The 25891-nt window shown below is 41.6% G+C and overlaps 2 protein-coding genes across 3 annotated transcripts in view; one reads left to right on the top strand and one right to left on the bottom strand.

The window, feature by feature from the left end:
- Positions 1-729: 729 nt before the first annotated feature.
- Positions 730-10769, bottom strand: SFRP4 (secreted frizzled related protein 4). 2 transcript variants are annotated; one of them, XM_053553546.1, is made up of 6 exons: positions 9963-10769; positions 8742-8822; positions 8580-8645; positions 6547-6745; positions 4067-4130; positions 730-1598 (listed from the first exon to the last, which is right to left on the bottom strand). In XM_053553546.1, exons 1-6 carry the CDS (start codon positions 10432-10434, stop codon positions 1413-1415), a joined length of 1068 nt encoding a protein of 355 aa, XP_053409521.1. In that variant the 5' UTR covers positions 10435-10769; the 3' UTR covers positions 730-1412. The 2 variants fall into 2 exon arrangements, with proteins under 2 accessions (XP_053409521.1, XP_053409522.1); XM_053553547.1 differs by having other exon boundaries at positions 9990-10769.
- A 3432-nt stretch (positions 10770-14201) lies between these two features.
- The window catches only part of EPDR1 (ependymin related 1), a 38017-nt gene continuing 26327 nt past the window's right edge, over positions 14202-25891 (top strand). The window contains exon 1 of the mRNA XM_053553545.1: positions 14202-14723. Coding sequence (XP_053409520.1) covers positions 14446-14723 — 278 coding nt within the window. The 5' untranslated portion in view covers positions 14202-14445. The remainder of the gene's footprint in view (positions 14724-25891) is intronic.

Below are 25891 nucleotides of genomic sequence, written 5' to 3'. Positions count from 1 at the left end.
TCAGAGACTTCAGATTGTTCTGCTACTTCCATGCTCAGTTCCTTTCTCCAGGCAGAGGGCAGAAGTGTGGCAGCAGCCTTGGGACATGCCTTGGAGTCCAAGCCCTCTCACCATGGCTGCATAGCACCAGCAATCAACGCCAGCAATCAGCAGGCAGAAAATTCTCAGGGTTGATAGTCAAAGTACTAGGATGTCCTGGGAAATGAGATGATGACCACACCTCTCTTGTTGTGTGTGTAAAAGACTTGAGAGTTGACCAACTAAGTTAGTACCTAAATCATAGTGGGAAGAACTCGCTGTTTCTGGTGATTTTGAGAGAAGCAGTCCCCAACGTTTGAGCCACCAGAAATCACTTGAGGAAAACAATTTTTCCATGGAGTGGGGGTGGGAGTGAGGAATCAGATTCCATCAGGAGCACACAGCTTAGAACCCTTGCATGCATGGTTTACAGTTGAATTCGCACTCCTCTAAGAATCTAATGCTAACCCTGATCTGTTCAGGCGGTGATGCCAGTGATGGGGAACAGCTGTAAATACAGATGAAACTTTGCTTGCCCACCACTCACCTCCTGCTCTGCAGCCTGGTTCCCAAAGGGACCCAACCAGTACTGGACTGTAGGGTGGGGTTGGGGACCACAGGCTTAGAGGGGATTGAGAAGCATTGTGATCATGAAATTAGAGCATCTCTACCATGGCATGATAACCAGAAAACAAGAATCCAGAAGTTCTCTGTCTGCCTCTTTCGTAAAATTTATTTTTCATTATTATTTTAGTTTTTAGATTTTCTAGCTAAGAACAGAGCAAAAAAGTCTTCTTTGTGTAAAACACATTACAATTTTCAATATCCCGCTTCCCTCAGATTTTCAAAATTCCCTTTCAAGACAAAAATCCTTCTGCAGACAATAAACATATAAATATCTTTCAAACATTCATTCCTCTTGCTTTCCTCCTTAAAAGCATCATATACTTTCAATTACATTTTAAAACATCCCCATCATTGTAACAACAGAAGCCAAATGGAAATATAATGTATTGTAAAAAAATTAGATGTTTTATTTCAAATATGGCATTTATTTTACAATGCACATATTAGGTCAAATTATAAAAAGCGTTATTTTCCCCACACGGAAATCTTGTGGAGTATGCACATAGGTTACTCTGAATTCAGTAAGCTTTTCCCACCAGCTTTACTACAACTTCCCTGCCAAAGGACAATCCTGCCACTATGGCCTGTGGTGGCTTAAAAAGAAAAATTGAAGCATATCATTAAGGGAAATGCTGCAAGATGTGTCTGCGAGGATCAGGGCAGTGAGTTGCTAAGGAGGGGGCCGTGTGGCCTTCTGTAGGCCGTCTGAGACAACGCCTGGCCTCACGTGGTAAGGAAGTGGAAGTCTCCCTTTTGTAAGTGCCAGCTCACGCTTTTTTCACATTCATTCTCTTTTGGGCACTCCTTGCTTTAATGTTCTTCTTGGGGCTGGCTGGTTTGGGAGCAGGTGGCTTTCCTTTCTCCTTGGGGGGATTGCTCCGACTGGTGCGCCCAGCTGTTTTCTTCTTGTCCTGAACTGTTCTCCGCTGTTCCCGCAGCCTTTCTTCCCACTGCTGGGAGGGAATTTGCAAACATTACTGTCAAATGCATCTCACCACTTTAGGATGTTGAGTTAATAGCAGGATGAAGTCAAGGTTTTCACTGCAGTATACTAATGACAGCAACAATAATCCTAAGAGCTGCCCAGCGTGGCACACTTCTCGTGTGTTGGGTGATTGGAAAAGTGCTCAACATATGAGGAAGTCTTCACATACACTCATTTTACTGAAACTCATGATGGCCCTTCTAGGTAGGAACCATTGTCAGGGTCAGAAAACAGGATCAGGAAACAAGCATACAAAGGTTATTTGCAGAAGGCCACAATAGCAGGTAAATGTCAGAGCCAAGATTCACATTTGCCCACCCCAATCCAGAGGCCAATGACCTCACCCATGTGCTTTTAGCTGCCGGCTTAGGAGTTTATTACCACACTCCTGTGTTCACCTAATTCTCCCACACCCAAAGGAAGACAGAAACCCCCCTACATCTTGTAATCCACTAAAGTGGCAGGTACCCAGAACCACTGGGAAATAACTCATTCTGGAAATTCAAGTTTTCTGCATAGCAAAGCATTTATTCTTTAAATAGCTAGCTCATGGAATAAACAAATGAAAAAGTGAGTTTAGCTGAATAGACAGTGCTTTGCAGTGTAACACAGATGCCCCTGCTTTGTTAGAGTATATTTCATTTAGCAAAAGTTTGAGCATGACCATAGGCCAGGCATTGTTCTAGCATGAGAAGTGCAACAAAAAGGAAAAAAACTGTCCCCACTGTCCTAGGGCACAATTCTAGTCTGCTCTAAAATAATCAACCCTGGTCAGGTGCAATAGCTCATGCCTGTAATCATTCTAGCACCCTGGGAGATGGAGGCAGGAGGATTGCTTTAGCTCAGGAATTCAAGACCAACCTGAGCAAGAGTGAGACTCCCCCCACGCACTAAAATTAAAAAAAAAAAATAGCTGGACATTATGGTAGGCACCTACAGTCCCAGCTATTCAGGAGCCTGAGGCAGGAGGAGCTTGAGCCCAGGAGTTTGAGGTTGCTGTGAGCTAGGCTGATGGCATGGCACTCTAGCCTGGGCAGCAGAATGAGACTGTCTTAAAGAAAAAACAAAAAATAAAATAAAAGAATCAACTCATTGCTTTATGTTCCTATCACATGGTGATATTTTCAAATTCTTACTCGCGTCTACTGGAGGATTTATTGCCAAAGTAAATGGCCCAAACAGTTCTGATTCTTGAAAGCCCAGCAATCTCAGGTCCTTATGGTCCTTATGGTCAGTTTGCTTTCTCCAGTGATGCTTCTAACCTGCTGTGGTCTTGGAAACCAGATAACCAATGTCGCTAGAATTTTCTGTCTTATAAAACTAAGCATGCTCATGTGTATTTGAGCATGAGTTTTTAGCTCAGTTTAAACCCAGTAGCATTTGATGCTCTTATTTGGAAATGCCCTGAGTAGGGGAGGTTGTATTGTAGTTATCTTTTCCACAAGTCAACTAGTAACCTATACTACTCCTTGCCCAATAACTTTTAATAGTGCAAACTAAGAGAGCACAGGCAATGGAGTATGCTTTGTGAACTTGAAACAGAAATTCTGGGCGGCGCCTGTGGCGGGCGCCTGTAGTCCCAGCTACTCGGGAGGCTGAGGCAAGAGAATCGCTTAAGCCCAGGAGTTGGAGGTTGCTGTGAGCTGTGTGAGGCCACAGCACTCTACTGAGGGCCATAAAGTGAGACTCTGTCTCTACAAAAAAAAAAAAAAAAAAAAAAAAAGAAACAGAAATTCTCCTGAATATATCTAAACATATTTTTCAGGAGAGGGGATGCTTTAAAAATTTCAAACCAATCATCTGATGTCTTTAGTTCTGGTATAATTCCACATATCTTTAACTCCTGTAATTGAATTACAAATACTGATGTTACCACTTAAATTATGGAATTGCCCACAAAATAATTACTTATGGCATGTAATTTTTTAAATAAAAATCCTAAGGGCGGCGCCTGTGGCTCAAGCAGTAGGGCGCTGGTCCCATATGCCGGAGGTGGTGGGTTCAAACCCTGCCCCGGCCAAAAAAAAAAACAAAAAACAAAAATAAAAATCTTAAATTACTTACAATATGGGAAAGGACTTTGCTATGTATAATGATGGTATAAGTTTTAGAACTAGGTATTTATATCCCTACAAATACATGTTGGGTTTAATCCCAGAGGGTTTTAATTCTGCTCAAGTACTTCCCAGTTCACTAAAACAATTAAATGCAATACCATAAAAAAAAAAACTTAACTCAATTTGGAAATAACCAGTAAATTACTAGTGAGTCATCTCTGAAGTTGAATGACAGGCTTCTGATAAAAATAGGAGCGAGAGTAGCTATACTCTTGATCAACTATTCAAAGAGACAAAGTTGCTATTGTTGGCTCCCATAGGACCTTGGAGATAAAAGCATGTAAAAAATTCCCAAATTCTACAGTTTTGTTATACTTACTATGGATCTTTTACTAAGTTGATCTCTCCATTTTTCAACTAAGCAATTTTCAAGAAGCATCATCCTGGAAAAAAAGTAATTTGTCTTATTTAATAAGAAGCTTTTCATTATAAAAGCATAACATTTAAAAATATGGAAAATTATAAGAAAAACTCTTAATCCCGTAATCCACATAACTGCCACTTCATTTTATCGGTATTTCCTTTCATTCTTCTCTGTACCTATTTTTAGATCACACTGTATATTTTGATCATATTGCACATTGCCTTTTATCATTACATTATGTGAATTTCTGATATAATAATTCAAAAATATAACTTTAATAATATAACATTACAATTACGGACATCTATAAAATGTTTAGCATATCCATATTGTTGAATGCTCCCTCTTGTTTAGCTGTTGCTCTCAGTGTTATTATTTCTTTTTTTTTTTTTTAGTGTTATTATTTCTTTAGGACAGATTTCTAAAAGTAGAATAATTGACCTAAAGTCTTTTTTTTAAAAGACTTTCAATGCATAGTGCCAACTTCTTTTTAAAACTGTTACACTTCCATCCAATTCACTAACATTAAGAGTTAGATAAAAATGAAATCATGTTTTTATTTGAATTTTGGAATTTAGGAAGTAATTTGCTATTTATATTTACTATTTGTATTTCTTTTGGAACTTTTATATATAAACTTAGTATATATATATGTCTATATTGTGGTTTCGATGTTTTAAACACTAATTGGTATGAATTCTCCATGGAGTATAATAACCATTTCTTTGTCATAGCTATCACAAATATTTTTCTGGATTTTGACTTGTCTTTTTATTTCTACTTGTGATTTTTGCATATATAATACAGGGTGGCCATAAAGTTCATGTGCCATTTAAAATATCTGTCTTCATGGCTACCCTATATTGTGTAGTCAGATATGTATATTGATATTTTCCCTTGTAATTTCTCACATTATCTTTATGTTTATGAAGTACTTTGCCTTAAAGATAATTACATATTTAGTCACCTATCTTCTTTGACTAAGTACTTAAGATATGTATCTCTTTAATCCACTTGAAATTTATTTTATAGCATAGCATAAAGAGAATAAAATGTACTATTTTTCCAAATTAGAATATTTGCAACTTTAAGTAAATAATAATTTGCTTTCTACTGGTTTGTCATATTTCCTTCATAATAGAAAGGCTATTTTATGATTTAGAATCTGTTTCATGGATTTTTCCCATTTTATCTGTCTATACATCTGTCTAGTCTTGTGTCACATGGTTTTAACAAGTAGAGTTTTATACACATATGAGTTTTGTGGGTCTCTTGAGGCAGACTTCCTCTCATAATTCTTCTTTCCAAATTCTCCTGTACAAAATCCCACTCATCAAGATATATTTTTACTGGGTTGGATTTATAATCCATTCATTTCCTAGATAGAATTTAAGGATGAGTAACCTGGTACATCCTTGCTGCCTTTAGCACTGCAGCAGATACTGACACCAGGCAAGAGAAGAGCCCAGAAACATTAATTGCTCCTTTAGAGAGAAAATAGACAGTAGAGGGACTTTGAAGCCAAGGACACAGGCGATACTCACAGTGCGAGGAGGGTACCAAGTACTGATAGAATACAGAATGAGACATTATTCAAGTAAGCCTATTTCCAGAAGATTTGGGGGTTTTTTTGAAGGAAGAGAGTCTTGAGCTGTATCAAGAAGAAACGAATGAGCATTAATAGAAGAGAATGAAAGGGATGACTTAGTTTATAAAGATGAGGATTTTGCTGGAGAAGTACATTGCAGTAAGTTATGAGGCCCCTCCTGGAAACTAGGCTGAAGAGCTTGACTTTATATTATTAGGAATGGACCAATACAGGAAAAGATGACAAGGAAAGAGGAGGGAAGGAAAACACTCCCAGACAGGGCTATGCATGTATATGTGAGCAAGTGTGTATGACACATATATTTATTTTTTGATTCTTTGCCTTGTGATGATTTGAAATAAGAATCATGTATTCTTAGATTCAGAAGTCACCTTAAAACTTGAGTGTATACAATAATCTGTCAAGCAAATATTGGGAGAGGTATGCAAGTAAAACATGGGAAATCATAGTCTCAAATGGATACTTACTTAATCTTTATTAATAAAGAGGCCTTGAAAAATTCAGTGTTTGCCATACTAAGATTATTTGAATGATTTGAAAAGAACTGTTTGTACTCAAGATAATTTGCTTGCCTATTAAGTTTTGAAATCAATTTGGATTCTAAAATTGATTTTTTTAAAATTTCATTAAAAGAATCATATTCCTTTTTTCTCTTCATTGTGTGAGGAATGAATTGATATTTGTGATAGCCCAACAAAGATATCTCCTAAAACTCTTTTTTAAAAAAGAACTATTGGCACTGTTTTGTTGTTGAAACCACAACTGGGAAAAGAGATTTATTTATTTAGCACTGTGCACATAGTCCTTCCTGCCCTGGTGAGCCTACCTTGACCGCCACTCATAACACATGATGAGCACATCTTGGTGGGGCAGGATGTGTGGACACTGGCAGGAGGAATTTGTAATGAGTGGGACTTGAGTTCGAGGGATGGGTGATGAGGATTTGAAGATCTCTTTGACATCCACCACTGTTGTTACTTCATTACAGCCGCTCCTCTGCACAGCTTTAATTTTGGCATGAATAACTACAATTTAAAAGAGATAAAAATGTTGTTGAAGCCTTTGGGAAAAAGCTAGGCACTGTGTATTCATGCCAACTCCTGAGCCTCTCTTAGAGAATCACTCCTGTAATTATGGTCATGTCCAAGGAGCCAAAATACAGGCGGAGAACCCACACAGTCATATGCTAAATGTAAGGCATCCCATATCATCAACAGTGTCTTAAAAGCTTTGAATCATACTGCAAGATGGGAAAGAAAATTAAGAAGCAGGCTTTTGTTTGGGTTCTGCCCTTGGGTCAGTGAAAATTTCATAGAAACATTTGTTTATATTCTCCTTTGTAATAATCTGACATTAGGATCACATATTCTGAGAATCAGAAGTCACCTAAAAGTTTGATTTCTTCAGTCACTTATCTGATGCTTGAACTTGTTCTGTGTTATAGAACAGTGATTATTCACAACATTTTCGAACTGGAATGAGTCTGTGAGGATTGTCAATCTTTTAGTTTCAGAATGAGAAAGTGAGACCCGTGGCAAGTAGAGATAGAACTGTTATTACAGATGGTGGTTAATGTCATCATCTCTGATCAAGTTTTAAATTCTGGCTCCTTTGGTTCCTTGTCTCCCACAGAGTTTAATCAGCCTAATATGAATCTGTCTTGGATTACATCCTGGGAAGCTGGCTTATGAAGGATCCAAAACACTTGAATAGAAAATAGTTTCATCACCAAGGTAGTTCCAAGGCCATGACACCCAGAGAATAGGATGTCAGTGAAATCCTGATTGACACCCAAGGCTGGATCTTGGCCGTTAGAGAACTAAGCAAATCAGATTAAGATGATATCTACACAGAACAGGCTTTAAAGAAAAATCTACTGGAAAAAATAAAGTATTTTTTGCTATTGTTAAATTACCCACATTGGCTATGTATGATTCTCAAATCTGACAGCTTAATAACAGGTTATTTTTTTCAGATTTTTTTATATTGTAATGATCCTTCCACTTCCATGTGTGACATGTAACCTAAAGATTCTTGTTGACATAAAATTCCAGTGTGAAATATCAAAACTAAGCAAATAAAATGAACATTTTCTCCAAACAGCTTTCTGTTATTTTAGTAGAATTTATTTAAGGAATGTAGTGAAATATAAAATAGCCAGCCCAAACAGACATTTAAAAAATATATTTTTAATAAATTCACTTCAAAATGATAACATTAAAATTATTTATTTAAATATTTATTATTTCAAATATCATCATTAACTTATTCTTTGAAGAAATAGTGAAATGGTTCTTTCTAATAAAAGAATATGCATATTTTAAACTATTTCAATAATGTAGCCATTGGGTTTTTTTTAAAACATATTTCCTTACAATTTCTTTAAGATGTTAAATATTTGTGTTTGTTTATAAGTAAAAAGGTACACAGGCAGATCTTAATTCTCTGGGCCTCTGGGTCTTTATTCCCTGAGCCTCAGATAACTCAGATCCGTGAATTATTCACCTGTTCTTCGTGAAGAAATGATACCAGGAAGAGACCAGGTGGGATGTGCCATGTGGGCTGAGTGGTACTTCTCACCAAGACAAGGAAGATCAAGATCTCAAACTTTTGATCTGATCTACTTAACCATTCTCACCTGGATAATTTCCTTTTTTAAAACTCAATTTACTGAAGAAACAAGAAGTTTAACAATTACTACGTGCCATATACAACCCACATAATTGATTTAAAAACTCACCAACTCTCTTCGTCACTCTGTGGTGAGTAGGTCTGGTCTTAGCAATGACAACTTTGTTGACATTCCAGCTTTGTAAAATGCCAAGTCTCAAAAGTAAATGGCTTTATCAGATGACTTACCATAGCTATAGTTTTTGCTCAGATATGTTGCCAAAGTTGGCTTCACCTTTTTGCACTTGCATCTATCTAAAAAAAGGCAAAAGAGAGACAAAAAGTTGGAAGGGGTACAGGATCACTCTGGGGAGGAGAAGAAGGGGGATCCTTGAGGAAAGAAGAACTCACCAGGGCTTAGGCGTTTACAGTCGACATCGAGAGGCCTTTCCTGAACCATCATGTCTGGCGTGATGTCTATCCACTTCGCATCTGAAAAACAAACAGGCCACAAGGTTGATGATTTGGTCTGCTCACCCAACTGGAATAAAGAACCACCTCAAGATATAAACTAGCACAGCATCATTACAAGAACAGCACTTCACAGTAAAAATGACACGTGATTATCAACTACTTCTTTCATAATGACATCATAGGGCTTAGAAGTCCTTTGGGTGACACTTTGCTAATTTAAGCAGAAATGGTGGGAATGTACATCCATGTAACCTGGCCAGTACGTACAGGCAACCTGGATACATCACATCAGTCCCTCTCAAAGTCATATTAAAATGTTGATTTCCAAGTTGACAGTTCATCCAAATTAAAATAACCCAAAATATTTTCCACTCCCCACCTCATATTTTGCAGTACAGAAACATTCCATAGTTTCGTAACCAAACCAAACATAACCCTCTACGACTTATCTAATTTAAGCAGTATATATATTTATTTATTTTTGTAAAACTCTAAATTAGAGAGGAGTTTCACTTAACATCCTCCTTTAGGTTTGGGGCAATGCTCTTGAGCATAACTTCAGAGATTACACTACAGCAACACCAGGGTGTCTTTATGTGTGGGATAACCTGGGACAGAGAAAGCCTGGATAAAAGAATACAGAAATATTCTTAGGTTTCATTTCGAGAAGCGAATTTAAACCTGCTCTTTCTTCCTAGAAAAGCAGCCAAATGACCAAAGAGAAAAAAAGGCAGAGGAAGCAGAGACCAGATTAACTAAAATGCCACAGTAGTTGGCTCTGGTCAATGTCCATGAAACATAAGTCACAGTTTTCCAGGGTGATTGCATTTACAAGCCTCACTCTTGGCGGGGAGTAATGACCATTGCTGCTTTTTCAGAAATAACTTTTGAGAAGCAGCGCTAAATGGAGAGGTATTAACACCTGCCTAGTAAGCTGGCTTTCGGCATCAAACGATTTAATACACGTGATGTGCTTAACACTTGCTCAGATACACAGGACTGCTGTTTGCCATGATTGTTTCTGTTTTTACTGTAAATGAAAACATTGCAGATGGCTCCCTTTGTGGGGAAATCAGACTTTTCATAATTACACACCCCTTTCCCACCCTCTCCAAGCCCATGTCTAACATGGGGGACACAGCCCCGGCACCTCCTCACCTCCCTCCATCCTGCCCCAGGCCTCACCCTCCGGGAGGTCTGTGACGATGGCTTCAGGCGAGATGCACACGCCCCGGTCGTAGACAGGCAGGTCGTCGCAGGCCAGGCTCTCGGGCCAGCTGTGGTTGTACATCTTCATGAGGGGCTCGCAGTCGTCGCGCGCGCGTTGGCACACGGACTTACACGGCTTGATGGGGTCGTGCAGGAACTCGAGGGTGCAGATGGGGGCGTACATGGCGCAGAGGAAGAAGCGCAGCACAGCGCTGCAGTTCACGTCCACCAGCTCCTCATACTGCTCAATGGCCAGGATGGCGTTCTCCTGCGTGCTGTGGTGCAGATGGTTGGGCATCCTCGTGATGTTCCAGGGCATGTGTCGGCACATGGGGATGCGCACCGCCTCGCAGGGTGCGCCGCGCACGCCCAGCGCCAGGCGCAGCCACAGGCACAGCGCCACCAGGACCGAGAGGAGCATGGCACTGTCGTCCCGCGGGGCGACCCCAACAGGCAGAAAGGACCCTTTTCTTCCCGCTCCCTTAGCCTTTCCTTGTGCCTTCTCCGAGGATCAAGTCCTTTGTGGGCCCAGGAGCGATCCCCTTCCCAAGTTCTAGTTGGCTGTAACGCGGGGCTCTGAGGTCCCGCCGCGGATCTCTGCCGTCCAGCGCACAGGGCACGAGCAGCGCCAGCCCTGAGCCTCCCGGCCGCCAACCCGCCCCGGCAGCTCCAGTCTCGATCCCCGCAGCTCGGAGCGCAGCCAGCCATGGCCATTGCGGGACCCTATTTATCCCGACACCTCCCCTGACGTGGGCTCGCAACGCTCCCTTGGCAGCTGCAAGCGCGGCGCGGGCTCCCCCTCGGCTGCCCCACCCCCAGGCCTCGGAGCAGGAGAGGTGACGTCATCTCCGCCCGGCTGCAGCCCAGGCCTGTAATCCTGCTTTCTCCCAAAGTCCTCTCCTTTCAGTCTTGGCCAGTCCTTATTCTTCGGACAAAAAAACAGTGCCTCTGGAAGCCGTTTTGGACACTTGATACAAGAGGTTCAAGAGAGACTTTCAAGAGAGGGATAGAAGCTTTTCTGAGTGAAAGCTTGAACTTCGATTCTGCTGCCTTAGTTTCTCAAGCATAGAGTTGGAGGGAAATGGGAACTGTAGCTGGCCTCTAATTCCCAAACACACTTACATTCTCCGGTAGGGGGCGTGAGGAGCGCTGAGGACAGTAGTGAGATGGCCCTGCAGGGGCTGGAAGAGAGTGCAGGAAGGGCTGGAATAGGATGGACGTGTTATATAAGCTAGCTCATCCTGTCCCCAGCTGTGTGGAGTTTTTTGTTGTGCCTAGTAGACATTAGTTTTGGCTGAAGTTTTTCCAAGTAGCAATTGGTTTGCACTGCTCCAGGAACTTAATAGAACTACTGAAGTTGCAATAGCATTTTTTAGTTTGAGAAATGTCTTCTGTCTACCCACATTCCCCTTTCCTTCCTGATGGAACCCAGGAGAAAATAAGAAAACTTTAGACACTACAGTCTGAAAGACTTTTTTTCCTCCATGCCAAACAGTTTCCAACTCATCAATTTAAAATCTTAATTTTTGATGTGCTTAGAGACTGTTACTTGAATTGAGTAAGAAGCTGGGTACCATGCAAAGCCAGTATGTTATGTTTTGTTTCTTTTATCTTATCTGCATTAGGCAGAGGTAGTAAATCCAAATGCTGGCCCAGCTAGCCACAAGAAAAGGAGGCTTTATTGTGTGCATATCAATCCTCTGGTATATGATATTTTCTTAGGGCAACAGCAATATGGAAATGTGGTCTCTTAATCTTTAAAACATAGTTTAACAGAACTTAAGGCAGGCATTTTTTTTTCCTCTCCAAAGCTTAAACCCACAGAGTTAGTTTTGATCCCCACCAGGACTAAGGATTAAAATAGCTGAAGAAACAAGTACAACTAACAATGAATGGGAATTTACCATGGGTGAGGCATGGAGCTAAGCATTTTAAATGCATTATTTTATTTTTTTAGGGAACATGAATTAAACATAGTAAGTTAAAATGATAAATGAGACTGGTACATTTCAGGATTCACCCAAAGAGTCCATTTTTAATTAGTGGAAGCCCAGTGTCCAAAAACACAAGGCCAATCTAGAAAATACTTACCTACAGAACACATCTCAAGCTCCAAAGATGCCAAACCAGGCTAGCAAAATATCAAGCAAGGGGGATAGCCCAGACAACATCTCAAGCCATTTGAGTCTAAATCTCTTGCTAAGTGAAAGGAATTTTCACCTCAAGTTCCTACCAGGTGAGCAAGAGAAAGAACTGAACCATACTTACTTTTTCCTAAAACTTAGTTGGAGAAGGGCAAATTTGGAGAGAGATCAAAATTCTGCAGCCAGCTGGGTCCTGCTCTATCTGTTTATGCAAGTACCAGTCACAAAGTCTCATGAGCTTTCCTGATATTTTCTGATGGCATGTTCCTTAAGAAGGGGTGAGGGAAGTGAAGAGCCCTTCTTCCTAAAGCTCTTTGCTTACACCACTAGGCCATTGGTAGCCTGCCTCTAGTGTTCATACAGAGATGAGGCATCAGGCAAGGGTTCATCAAGAGAACCTGTCAACTGCCCTTCTTCTTCATGCTATGGCTCTAGAATACCCTACATTAGCATTCAACTCATTATCCCCTTAATTTATTTGCCAAATCTTGGTAACTAAGGAAGTTGCTTTGGCCAGTGGCTTCTCCTTGGTGACTCCTTTACAGGTTCCTCACAGGGTTGCTTCTCTGCCCACTATAGAGCTCTCTAAGGCTGCATCCTCAGCCATCTTCTCACTCTCAGCACTCCCTGTATTCCAGGTTTTCTGAGCCTGCCACCTTTGACCTTTGGGGTCAGATAATGCTTTGTTGGTGGGGATAGCTGTCCTGTGCATTGTATGAAGTTTAGTGTCATCCCTGCCCCCACCTACTAAATGACAGTGGTAGCCTTCTCCCCATCCCCATTGTGACAACCAAACATGTCTTCAGATATTGCCAAATGTTGGATGTCCTTTGGGGCCAAAATTGCCCCCAGAGACCACCGTTTTGCTCTTTGCCTTCAATTACCGTGTACCCATGGCTCCCAAATCCAAAATCCCTGCTGCTTTCTGGAAGTGTTTATCCAACTGTCCTCTCGGTATTTCCACAAGAATATCCCATAGTCATTTCAAAGTGAACCAGTCCTAAAGTGAATATCATCTCCTTTTCTCAGTCAGGATTGACTTCCCAATGCCCCAAACCAGAAACCTCTCCTGGGTCTGACTCCTCTATAGTTCCCAACTCCCTTCCTCCCTGTCTATTCCCTCTACCTCTGTCTGGTCAGGACGTCTCGCTGGGATAACAACAGCATCCTCTGTCCTGCCTACTATCTGGCTCTACCCATTCTCCACGCTGTTGCTTGTGTGAGCTTCCCAAGGGACCGGATGGTGCCCCCCAACCAAGCTTTAGATTGATTGATGGTTCTCTCTGCCCTCAGTATTGATGACAAGATCCTTAAAATGAGTGATATGGCTTCAGACTAACCCTCTGCCTTGTACTTCAACCCGGCACTATACTCATGTCTGTTCTCGCTCCCTTTTCACCTGGCTCATTCTTCCTTATCCTTGGAATGCAACTCAAATGGAAAGGAGCTATGAACTTGGAAAATAGGGATCTTTCTTTTCAGTTGCTTTCTTTTTTCTTGATTCCGTGATTTAGAATTAGATCTTAGCATTACATAAACACAAATCCAATTAGCTTTGTTCTTGAAGATACCAAGCAGCTCAGACACACAGAACACTTGGCTTGTAGTATTGTCAGGCAATGGGAAGGGAGCAGTCTCCCTGTGATGTGAGCTTCAGACAACGTCCTGTGTCCTAGGCTGTACCCAAGGCCCCAACCCTTGTTCCCTGGACTCTTCACTGGGATCAGGGGCCAGGAAGTGCCATAAGGAATAGCTAGTACCATTTCTTCAGGAAAGGACTTGTCTTTCCACTCTAAATTTGGAGAAAGAAGGTGGCAGTTTTGAGAAGGGGCACATTCTGGGAGGCACAGCAAGTTCAGTAGCTCTGCTGACCTAGCAATTGGCCCCCAACATGTGATCGCCTGTTGAACTGTGCAGTTAATGGAGAAACGTACCCATTCCCAGTCATCACCCTCACCCCCCCTTTAAATTAACGCGACGTCTTTCAGGATGCTAGTGGCACCACTGCCACTGCATTTCCTGTTGGCAGCAGTGAGCAGTGAAAAACAGAAGCGGCAGCAGGCAGCGTCCAAGGCAGAAATAGCTACTGCGCGATTCACCAGGGCCGTCCCTGCTCCCCAGACTCGCGCGTTCAGAGCTCAGCTGCCGCAGGGCCACTGAGGGGACAGGAAGCATCTTCGCTCAGACCACACCGCAGGCGCAGTGCGGAGCGAGCGGCGGGAGCCACTCTTTGCCCGGACGCTCAGCGCCCCTCTGGGCTTGGGCTCTCCCCGGGGGGCGGCGGACCGATGCCAGGCTCAGCTCCCCCCCGTGAGGCCCGGGGAGCGTGGGGCGCCTGGTTACTGGGAGGCCTCTGCGTCTGGACGCTGGGCGGCCTGTGCGGCCTGGGGGCGGCGGGCTCCCCGGGGGCTCCGCGCCCGTGCCAGGCTCCGCAGCAGTGGGAAGGTCGCCAGGTTCTGTACCGGCAGAGCACCGGCCGCAACAGCCGCGCCCTGCTCTCCTACGACGGGCTCAATCAGCGCGTGCGGGTGCTGGACGAGAGGAAGGCGCTGATCCCCTGCAAGAGGTACGGGGGGCGCCAGGGAAGGGGTGCCAGGGCGGGCATGGGACGCCGAGGGCCGGGGCCTGCTCCTGGGCGCTCGCTTTCCCGCCCCTTGCAGATGTCTCCCTTCTCCCAGAGAGATCCTTTGCAAGGAGGGTCGTTTGGGGTCAGCGAGGTCGGGGTCCGGGAGCGGAGCCGGGCTGATCCCACTGAGTGTGGCATGTTGGCGGCGAGCGCCCAGTCATGCCCCACGGGGCGGTGGCAGGTAAAGAAATGACCTGGCAAGGGCTAGATGCACGTGCGGGGGCGCCCCCATGTCAGATTCGCCGGGTGCCTGCGCGCTGCTGAGTCAGGCCGGCGGCTCGCGGAGGCCCTGCCGCCCGGAGCGTGTCTTCACACGGTCTCATTCCTTCCTGGAGCCATCTGTGAAGGGAACACGCAGAATATATACTTTCTAAGAAATATTTTTTACATTTTAAAGCAATTTGGCATCGCTACAAAAGGTGTGGGGAATTGATAACAGAAGATTTCACCCACAAACTCATCACCTTGTTACAACTATTAAAATTCTGGTCTACTCCCTTAAGGTATTTTGTTTTAAAGCAAATTTCACAGACAGTGATCAAAAAGCCATGCATTATCTGAATCCTTTTTGTTAATACTTAACATTGCCTCTTACATGGTTTCGATTTACCACTGTTGTCTTAGTTGGCTCCCTGTCAGTTTTTAGTGGCTGCACAATATTCCATAGAAGAACTATGCTGGGTACACTGTTTTCATCACTGGTCTGATAATTCACCTTTCCACATTTGTTGTGACAGAGGACACTCTCTTTCTAAGACTCCATCTTACTTGCCGCCCCTTTAAGACCTAGTTTCTAATTTGGGATCAGCAGGGCTCTCCTCCACAGTGCTGGTAATTTATCTCCCTCTCACTGGCCTCTCTTAAGGGCATTTGCATCATTAGGAGTTGCAATGTGAATGTCCATGGTTTAATGGTTTAAGCTTGCAGTGGGCAGTAAGATCTACAGCAAAAGGGCAACATTAGTTTCTGGAACAAAATAGATCTTGATGTCATCATTTCATCCAGAAGGAATTTGTTGAAGTATTGGGCAACTTGAAGAATGTATGGAAAGGGCAGACTCTTGCAAACAATATATTCAAGGGTACAAGATAATGCATCATGACAGGTAACACTGAGCCCAGAGTCATCACAGTAGACAGGGGATATCTACACAGTCTTTCAAGAACATGAATGTTTTCTGTCGGGGCTTGATGGACACGGTGATAATAATCACCAGCACTATCATTTGAGTGCTTATATAACAGGCATGGTGCTGAAGACTTTACACATATCATATGATTGTCTTTAAATATTTTTATTTTTATTTGTTTTTGGCCAGGGCCGGGTTTGAACCTGCCACTTCAGGTATATGGGGCCAGTACCCTGATTGTCTTTAAATCTTACAATAACTTGACAGTATAGCTTTTATGACTCCCATTTTACAGACAGTGACTCTGAGGTCTACAGAGATGAAACAACTTTCTTTTTTTTTTTTCTACTCCTGACTTTGACCTCCCAACTCATTTTTCACTTGCCCACCAGAATTGTCTTTCTCATATCCTATATATTCATGTCACCTTCCTGGTTAAAATATTTCCTGGACTCCCCATTAGTTTATTTTTTTTTAAGGACTCTTTTTTTTTATTGTTGGGGATTCATTGAGGGTACAATAAGCCAGGTTACATTGATTGCCATTGTTAGGCAAAGTCCCTCTTGCAATCATGTCTTACCCCTATAAAGTGTGACACACACCAAGGCCCCACCCCCTCCCTCCATCCCTCTTTCTGCTTTTCCTCCCCCCCAACCTTAATTGTCATTAATTGTCCTCATATCAAAATTGAGTACATAGGATTCATGCTTCTCCATTCTTGTGATGCTTTACTAAGAATAATGTCTTCCACTTCCATCCAGGTTAATACGAAGGATGTAAAGTCTCCATTTTTTTTAATAGCTGAATAGTATTCCATGGTATACATATACCACAGCTTGTTAATCCATTCCTGGGTTGGTGGGCATTTAGGCTGTTTCCACATTTTGGCCATTGTAAATTGAGCTGCAATAAACAGTCTAGTCCTTATGATAAAAGGATTTTTTTCCTTCTGGGTAGATGCCCAGTAATGGGATTGCAGGATCAAATGGGAGGTCTAGCTTGAGTGCTTTGAGGTTTCTCAATACTTCCTTCCAGAAAGGTTGTACTAGTTTGCAGTCCCACCAGCAATGTGAAAGTGTTCTCTCCACATCCACGCCAGCATCTGCAGTTTTGAGATTTTGTGATGTGGGCCATTCTCACTGGGGTTAGATGATATCTCAGGGTTGTTTTGATTTGCATTTCTCTAATATATAGAGATGATGAACATTTTTTCATGTGTTTGTTAGCCATTCATCTGTCATCTTTAGAGAAGGTTCTATTCATGTCTCTTGCCCATTGACATATGGGATTGTTGGCTTTTTTCATGTGGATTAATTTGAGTTCTCTATAGATCGTAGTTATCAAGCTTTTGTCTGATTGAAAATATGCAAATATCCTTTCCCATTGTGTAGGTTGTCTCTTTGCTTTGGTTATTGTCTCCTTAGCTGTACAGAAGCTTTTCAGTTTAATGAAGTCCCATTTGTTTATTTTTGTTGTTGTTGTAATTGCCATGGCAGTCTTCTTCATGAAGTCTTTCCCCAGGCCAATATCTTCCAGTGTTTTTCCTATGCTTTCTTTGAGGATTTTTATTGTTTCATGCCTTAAATTTAAGTCCTTTATCCATCTTGAATCAATTTTTGTGAGTGGGGAAAGGTGTGGGTCCAGTTTCAGTCTTTTACACATGGATATCCAGTTCTCCCAACACCATTTATTGAATAGGGAGTCTTTCCCCCAAGGTATGTTCTTGTTTGGTTTATCGAAGATTAGGTGGTTGTAAGATGTTAGTTTCATTTCCTGGTTTTCTATTCAATTCCAAGTGTCTATGTCTCTACTTTTGTGCCAGTACCATGCTGTCTTGACCACTATGGCTTTGTAGTACAGACTAAAATCTGGTATGCTGATGCCCCCAGCTTTATTTTTATTACTAAGGACTGCCTTAGCTACACAGTGTTTTTTCTGGTTCCACACAAAACGCAGAATCATTTTCTCCAAATCTTGAAAGTACGATGTTGGTATTTTGATAGGAATGGCATTGAATAGGTAGATTGCTTTGGGAAGTATAGACATTTTCACAATGTTGATTCTTCTCATCCATGAGCATGGTATGTTCTTCCATTTGTTAATATCCCCTGCTATTTCCTTTCTGAGGATTTCATAATTGTCTTTATAGAGGTCCTTCACCTCCTTCGTTAGGTATATTCCTAGGTATTTCATTTTCTTTGATACTATGGTGAAGGGAGTTGTGTCCTTAATTAGCTTCTCATCTTGACTGTTATTGGTGTATACAAAGGCTACTGACTTGTGGACATTGATTTTATATCCTGAAACATTACTGTATTTTTTGATGACTTCTAGGAGTCTTGTGGTTGAGTCTTTGGGGTTCTCTAAGTATAAGATCATGTCGTCAGCAAAGAGGGAGAGTTTGACCTCCTCTGCTCCCATTTGGATTCCCTTTATTTCCTTGTCTTGCCTAATTGTATTGGCTAGAACTTCCAGCACCATGTTGAATAGTAAAGGTGACAGAGGACAACCTTGTCTGGTTCCAGTTCTAAGAGGAAAAGCTTTCAGTTTTACTCCGTTCAGTAAAATACTAGCTGTGGGTTTGTCATAGATAGCTTCAATCAGTTTTAGAAATGTGCCACCTATGCCTATACTCTTCAGTGTTCTAATTAGAAAAGGATGCTGGATTTTATCAAATGCTTTTTCTGCATCTATTGAGAGGATCATGTGATCTTTATTTTTGCCTCTGTTAATATGGTGGATAACGTTTATGGACTTGCGTATGTTAAACCAGCCTTGCATCCCTGGGATGAAGCCTACTTGATCATGATGAATGACTTTTTTGATGATAAGCTGTAATCTATTGGCTAGGATTTTGTTGAGAATTTTTCCATCTATATTCATGAGTGAGATTGGTCTGAAATTCTCCTTTTTGTTTGGGTCTTTTCCTGGTTTTGGTATCAGGGTGATGTTTGCTTCATAGAATGTGTTGGGGAAGATTCCTTCTTCCTCAATTTTTTGAAATAATTTCTGCAGTACACGAATAAGCTCTTCCTTGAAGGTTTGATAGAATTCTGGAGTGAAGCCATCTGGACCAGGGCATTTTTTGGTTGGAAGATTTTTTATTGTTTCTTTGATCTCAGTGCTTGAAATTGGTCTGTTCAGGAGCTCTATTTCTTCTGGGCTAAGTCTAGGGAGAGGGTGTGATTCCAAATATTCAAGAATCTGGGAGCATTTAAATTGGGTGCATAAATATTTAGAATTGAAACATCTTCTTGTTGTATTTTTCCCTGGACCAATATAAAGTGACCATCTTTGTCTTTTTTGACTTTAGTTGCTTTAAATCCACATGAATCTGAAAATAAGATTGCAACTCCTCTTTTCTTCTGAATGCCATTTGCCTGAAAAATTGTCTTCCAACCCTTGACTCGGAGCTTTAATTTGTCTTTTGAAGCCAGGTGTGTTTCTTGCAGACAGCAAATGGATGGCTTGTGTTTTTTAATCCAGTCAGCCAATCTATGTCTCTTCAGTGGGGAATTCAAGCCATTAACATTTATTGAGATAATTGATAAGTGTGGTAGTAATCTATTCATCTTATTTTGTGATAGTCCATTGCTTAGTTTTATCTTTTGCATCAGTATGGAGGTTTGGTTCTGTCCTTTAATTTCTGAGTTCTTACTTTGCTGCTGATCCATTGTGGTGGTCAGTGTGCAGAACAGGTTGAAGTATTTCCTGTAGAGCTGGTCTTGTTGTGGTGAATTTCCTCAATGTTTGTACATCCGTAAATGATTTGATTTCTCCGTCAAGTTTTAAGCTTAGCTTAGCAGGGTACAGAATTCTGGGCTGGAAATTGTTCTATTTAAGTAGATTAAAGGTAGATGACCATTGTCTTCTTGCTTGGAAAGTTTCATTAGAGAAGTCTGCGGTCACTCTGATGGATTTGCCCCTGTAGGTCAACTGGTGCTTACTCCTGGCAGCTTACAGAATCTTTTCTTTTGTCTTGACTTTGGACAGGTTCATCACAATGTGTCTTGGAGAAGCTCGGTTAGAGTTGAGGCGACCTGGGGTCCGATATCCCTCTGTAAGCAGTGTGTTAGAATCTTTGGTGATGTTTACTGCAGACCAGTCACCGTTGGGGCTGAAGCACAGAGGATGACAGAGTCATATTGAAGGAGCTTTAAACTGGGGAATGTCATGATTAGATTGTATAAAGATCACTGGATGCATCCTTGACAAAAAAATCCCCAAGATTCAGGCCCCAAATGGAGTAAGGTGGAGCAAAATAAAAGCACCTGCAGTGGTCCAGGTGAAAGGTGGATAGTAGAAATGGGCACAGTCAGAGGTGCCAAGTGGATGCATTGGGGAAATACTAAAGTGGTTTAATCTTGGAGAGTGTGCAAATAATTGGGCGGTGTGCAGCAGGGGTGATAAGGGAGAGGGCAGCATTAAGAAGAAGGCCCCATTTGGGGGTCCTGAAGCTAACAATCTGATGGCATGGAGGGCCATGCTGTTCCCTGAAGTAGGGAACTTCTGATGAGAGTGGATTGAGGCTTTCTGTGTATGTAAGGTGCGTACAACAGTGGTGCATTGATAAAGAATCATGCTGGAATGGCCCAGAGCACACTGCTGAAGTAGAAGAGTGTGAATAGGGAAAGGATAAGGATTCATATCCCCTAAAGGTAGTATTTTTAAGAATCTAGGCTTTGGAGTCAGACAAATCCAGACATGAATCCAGATTCTGAATATAGGTGTTTGGGTAAGTTACCTTAGCTTTCTGAGGCTTAGTTTCCTCACTTACAAAATGGGAATACTTATTAATGTCTAATTTATTGGATTATAATGGGGATTAAATGAGTTGAAATATATAAAGAACACAGTACATTTTATGATAGTATTTAGAAGATACATGCTTTGCCCAGGACCGAGGTTTCCCCATCACTGCCACCATCTTCATCATCCTGGTGAATCGACCACACATCAGAAACTCATTGTCACCCCTTTGTGCTCACACTAGAGCCCTTCTTTTTTTTTTTTTTGTAGAGACAGAGTCTCACTTTATGGCCCTCGGTAGAGTGCCGTGGCATCACACAGCTCACAGCAACCTCCAACTCCTGGGCTTAGGTGATTCTCCTGCCTCAGCCTCCCAAGTAGCTGGGACTACAGGCGCCCGCCACAACACCCGGCTATTTTTTGGTTGCAGTTCAGCCGGGGCCGGTTTTGAACCCGCCACCCTCGGTATATGGGGCCGGGGCCTTACAGACTGAGCCACAGGCGCCGCCCTAGGGCCCTTCTTTTGACAGCAGCCTGGGAGGCAGCAAAGTTGAGTCCAAACCATATATTTCAATGATTTTAATATGTGGCACTCAAATTCATGAGAGAAAGTCATTCTCTCCCTGTAGTCAGAACTATGTGGGGAGCCAGATTATAATCAGGAGATTGTGATCAAAGAGTTGGAGCGTATTTATTGAGCAAACATCTAATGATTGCTTTCTCTGGACTAGGTTATGTACTCAGTGTGAGCTTTCCGTCATGAATAAGGCAGGCCAGCCCAGGGGAAGCCTTAGGTAATGGTACTGCAATGCCTTTGTTTGCAGAATAGAGATGCCTTGTTGAGGGTTCTTTGCTACCCCAAATCTGCTGCTCCTGACTCCTTCAACTCCGAACAGAGCTCAAGTCTATCTGAGCAACCCTTCTTCTTCCATGACCCCATGACTGATAGTCTTTAGATGTGCATATTATACCTTTAGTGGAGTCACAGCCGAGTCTTACTGGCCTAGAAATTTTTTTGTCCCTCTGTGATAAGTCTGATTTTTCTGCCCTGATCTGCTAAGTGTTGGTTTTACAGTTTAACTTATAGAAGACAATTTTATTCCTCTTCTTCCCCAGTTCTTGGCAAGGTTCAGTCTCTCAGTTCCATTGCTGGCCTTAAGTCAGATGTGAAAAGAATGTTTAGTGCACAACTGTATTTTTAAGCTCTTTAAATGTAGATTTGTTGGAATAAATTTAGAAACTTTTTCAGGTATTAGTAGTCTGGCCAAGAAACCAAATGTTATTTGAATAAAATGTGGATGAATTGTCTCTTCATATTTATTAGTAAGTTGAGAAGTAAGCTTTAGAATTGGATCAACTTCTCAAGATTTTCATTTTGCATCCAAATAGTTGTGGAAAATCCCACTGATATTTACTGTGAAAACGACTAGGATTTTCCAGGCTCTTTCTTTCCTTAGATGATGGAAAAGATTAAACAACTTTACAAGCTTCAGATAAGACGCCTGAGCAGAGAATGGGAAATATTAGTAATCGATACCATTTTGTTTTCTGGTTCCAGCTGTCTTTCTTGACTCCTTGGTTAAATTCACAAATATTTGCTTGGAAAACTGGAGGAAAAGCAAGAAGATCATGATCATATTTCAGGCAACATGTTGAACTTTATGGGAGAAACAATGTACATACTGAAGGAACCCTCTCAGGCGAGCATAACTTACTGTTCCCATTTATGAAATGACGGTTCAGTGTTGGAAGCAATGAAGCTACTAATGTAGGATGAGCAGAGAGACCTTTATAAATATGCATAGAGGGGTTACATTTTGGGAGACTATTCCATTGTCAATCCTATGTGTTCTATTGAGGACTTTTTATTTATACAAGATGAAAAATATGTCATAAATGGAGTGGCAAGGGGATTCTTAATTCAAGTGCTGATTAATTCATATCTGTCCTAGTTTTCCCAGAGCATATTATTTCTTGGAGAACAACATAGCGTCTCATTTTTTTTTTAAACACAGAACCAACCTGCTGTGGTGGAGAGAGCAGGGGCCTCTATGTCAGAGAGTCATGGGATGCCAACCATAGCTTCTATTCCTGGCTTCACCACGATATGGTCCCTACCTTCCCAGAACCACAGTGTTTAATTCATCTTTTAATTTAATTTTAATGATGCCTACCATGTTGATACTAAGTAACTTTTAGGCCTTCTTTCTTAAAAGCTAGAGACAGACAGAGTTAAATGATATTCTGAAAGCACCAGTTATACTTTTATTCTATCAGCCTGCTTTGCTGTGTCTACCAGGAGGCAAGGAACTTGACACAGATTCTGAAGTTTTTCTCAAATTGTCCCTTTGTGTAGATACATTCAAGGTTTTCTTTCTTTCTTCTCCTTTTCACCTAAGCCTATGCTTATAGGTAGAGAGGAGAAGACTCTTCTCTCCACTGGGCCTCCCTCCATGCTAAGAATAGGATTACTTGGGAGAGTGTTGGTCCACGTATCTTCTGTGGACAGTTAGTTCCAAGGGCTATTATCACACTGGATAACTTCAATGATCGTATGTGTTTGAGAATGAGGATAAGGATTCTTTGTCAAATGCATAATTTCATTTTATTCTGGTACTATATCTCACAATTATAGAAAAGTTGCAATTCTAGTACAAAGAGCCTGTTTTCTCTCTGAACTATTTAAGTTGCCCACCTGTAATACCCATGACCCACAGGTACTTAAATGTGTATTTCCTACAAACAAAGACATTCTCTTCCACAACTGCAATACTACCATGAAAATTAGGAAAAGAACATTGACTTATTTCTACCACCAGAAATTCAGGTGTCATGAGGTTTTTCCAGTTTCCTTTATGCGTTCTGTATAGAAGAAAAAATCCAGTTTAAATTCGGGCATTGCATTTAGGGCTTGTGTCTCTTTGGCCTCTTTCTGTCTGGAGCAGTTCCCAGGTCTTTCTTGCACTTCAGTATTTTTCAAGATTAACAGTCAGTTATTTTGTAGACTGTTGTTTGACTTGGGTTTTTCCAATGTTTTCTCATAATTAAATTCAAATTGTTCACCTTTGGCAGAAAGATCACAGAGATAATCCTCTGTTCTAATTACATCCTGATGTTCACTTTGATGGTTGATTGGCTGTTGTCTGCCAGGTTTCTTCACTGTAAAATGATACAGTTCCCCTGTGTACTTAATAAGTATTTTGTAGGAAGGTATTTTAAACCCATGCATACATCCCATTCTTCATTAAACTTTCAATTTATTCCTTTATTTATGTCACTAGGGACTCAACAATTCTCATTTTATTCCATTTTCTTTCATTGTTTATTTTGCTGTTCGTATTGTCCCGATTCCTCTAGTGGAAGCCTCTTCAAGTCAGTTTCTATGTTCTTTTGATGTGTCTTATTCTTTGAGCACTTCCTTGCTTTTTGGAACAAGATATTGCCAGATCATCTGTATTTCCTCTGCCCCAGCCCTGGGGTAAGCCATTTCTCAAGAAGCCTTGGTTACTTTCTTTGTAGGATCTATTTGGATGTCAGGATCTGTGCTGTACCTGTGCTCACTGTTATCGGGTGACCCTGGTCCCAGGTCCTCTCAGTGAACAAAGCAAGAGCTTGTAGGTTTCAAAACACACACACAGACACACATGTACACATATATACACACATTTATTTACATGTAAATTTCTAAACCTCCAGTTCCAATCCATGCAAGTATTTAAACTGCTTTCTGATTCTAATCCACCCACCACGTGGTTCATTATGCTTTTCTCCTCTTCCTTCTTGCTACTTCCCTCTCCCACGGTGAGAAAACTGCCTCCTAACCTTCATTCTCAGTGGCAGGGGGCGCTCTTTCACCTGTGCGTTTCCTCCTCACTCCACATGGGCTCTGCACCACAGGCCAGCCATGTAGAAGCTTAACTTGTATGGTGCTACCTAATGGCCTTAGTCCAAATTGTTCAACAAGAGGAAGGGGAAGGTTAGAGTATGTTTTTAAATGTATATTTGCTTTCTTTCAGGTTTCTCAACATATCATTACAGATACTCAGAGGGTATCTGTGTGGCTAAGGGAGGCAGATTTGTGTAACACAGTCAAGAAATTTCTTTCATCACAAACCAGGTTTTGCATGCTTTGGACTTTCATTTTAAGAAATCAGGATTTTCTAAATTTCAGGAGAATGACTCTTCCTTTGGTCTTTAATCTGTCCTTTTGATCTTGAATGCCTGGAGTTCGCATTTTCTTTTATTAGCTCAAGAATTCCGACTGGGTAGTGGCCTCCTGATCCTCAAAGAGTAAACCTTGCTTATTTGCAATAGTGACTTTTTTCTTCAAGAAGGAGAGTTTTTTTTGGAGTGGGGTGGGGAGCATGTAAAGTTTCCCTTAAGAAATTTAATTTGGTAGACCTTGAATTTCAGAGAATTGATGATGGGACAGGGAAGGAGAAGCAGGCAGTGGAAGGAAAGAAATGTCAGCAAAGATACGCCTAGGAAAGAAAAGAAGCTGGTGGGGTGCAAGACTAATTTAAAATTGGAATCCAGGGAGGTCACCATACTGCTCTGAAAACCTCTCTACTTCTCCAGTAACCTTGAACTGTTTCTTTTTGACTCTGACCCTAAAGATGGTGGTCAGGGGCAAAGCGCCCAAAGATCTGAAAATATTCCACCAATTAGTGGTTTGTTTTTCCTGGAATAAATATGATAGTCTTATATTTCAACAATTCCCGTAAAAATCTTCTATTTCCCCCCCTTTATAATTTCTTTTATTTTACCCAATTTTAAATAAAACAAAATCTTCCCTTGATCTTACTAGCAGAAACCTCATTCTGTCCATCCATTTGAAGCAAATCTTATCTAACTCCAATTTCTGCCCTTAGATCAAACTTTTGTCACCACAACTCTATTGAAAATGCTCTGGTTAAGAATAGTAAGCTCCATATTGCTAAGCAACAGATGTTTTATCAGACCTCATTTCATGCTGGTCCTTTCCTCTGTTCTGACACACTCTCTTCACCTGGCGGTTAAGGCATCATCCTCCTGGACCCTTCATTCCTGTCCTTCTCAGTCTCCCTTGCTTTCCTTCTCTTCTCGGAACTGTTGATGGTGGACTGACCATCTCCTTGCCTTTCTGTCCATACCCACTCTTTTGCTGACCTCATCCAGGTCCTGGCTTGAGATGCCATCTCTATGCAGAGGACTCCCACTTGGACATGTCCAGCCCTGAGGTCTCCACTGC

This window comes from Nycticebus coucang, chromosome 11 (genome assembly GCF_027406575.1).
Source record: "Nycticebus coucang isolate mNycCou1 chromosome 11, mNycCou1.pri, whole genome shotgun sequence".
Lineage (NCBI taxonomy): Eukaryota > Metazoa > Chordata > Mammalia > Primates > Lorisidae > Nycticebus > Nycticebus coucang.
This window is presented reverse-complemented; position numbering and strand designations above follow the sequence as displayed.

Coding starts and splice junctions, on each gene's coding strand:
- SFRP4 (XM_053553546.1), bottom strand. CDS start 10,434: ATGCTCCTCTCGGTCCTGGTGGCGCTGTGCCTGTGGCTGCGCCTGGCG. Junction 8,823..9,962: donor CTGGGGCAGGATGGAGGGAG/GTGAGGAGGTGC, acceptor TTTGTTTTTCAG/ATGCGAAGTGGATAGACATC. Junction 6,746..8,579: donor GAGCAAAAACTATAGCTATG/GTAAGTCATCTG, acceptor TTTAAATTGTAG/TTATTCATGCCAAAATTAAA.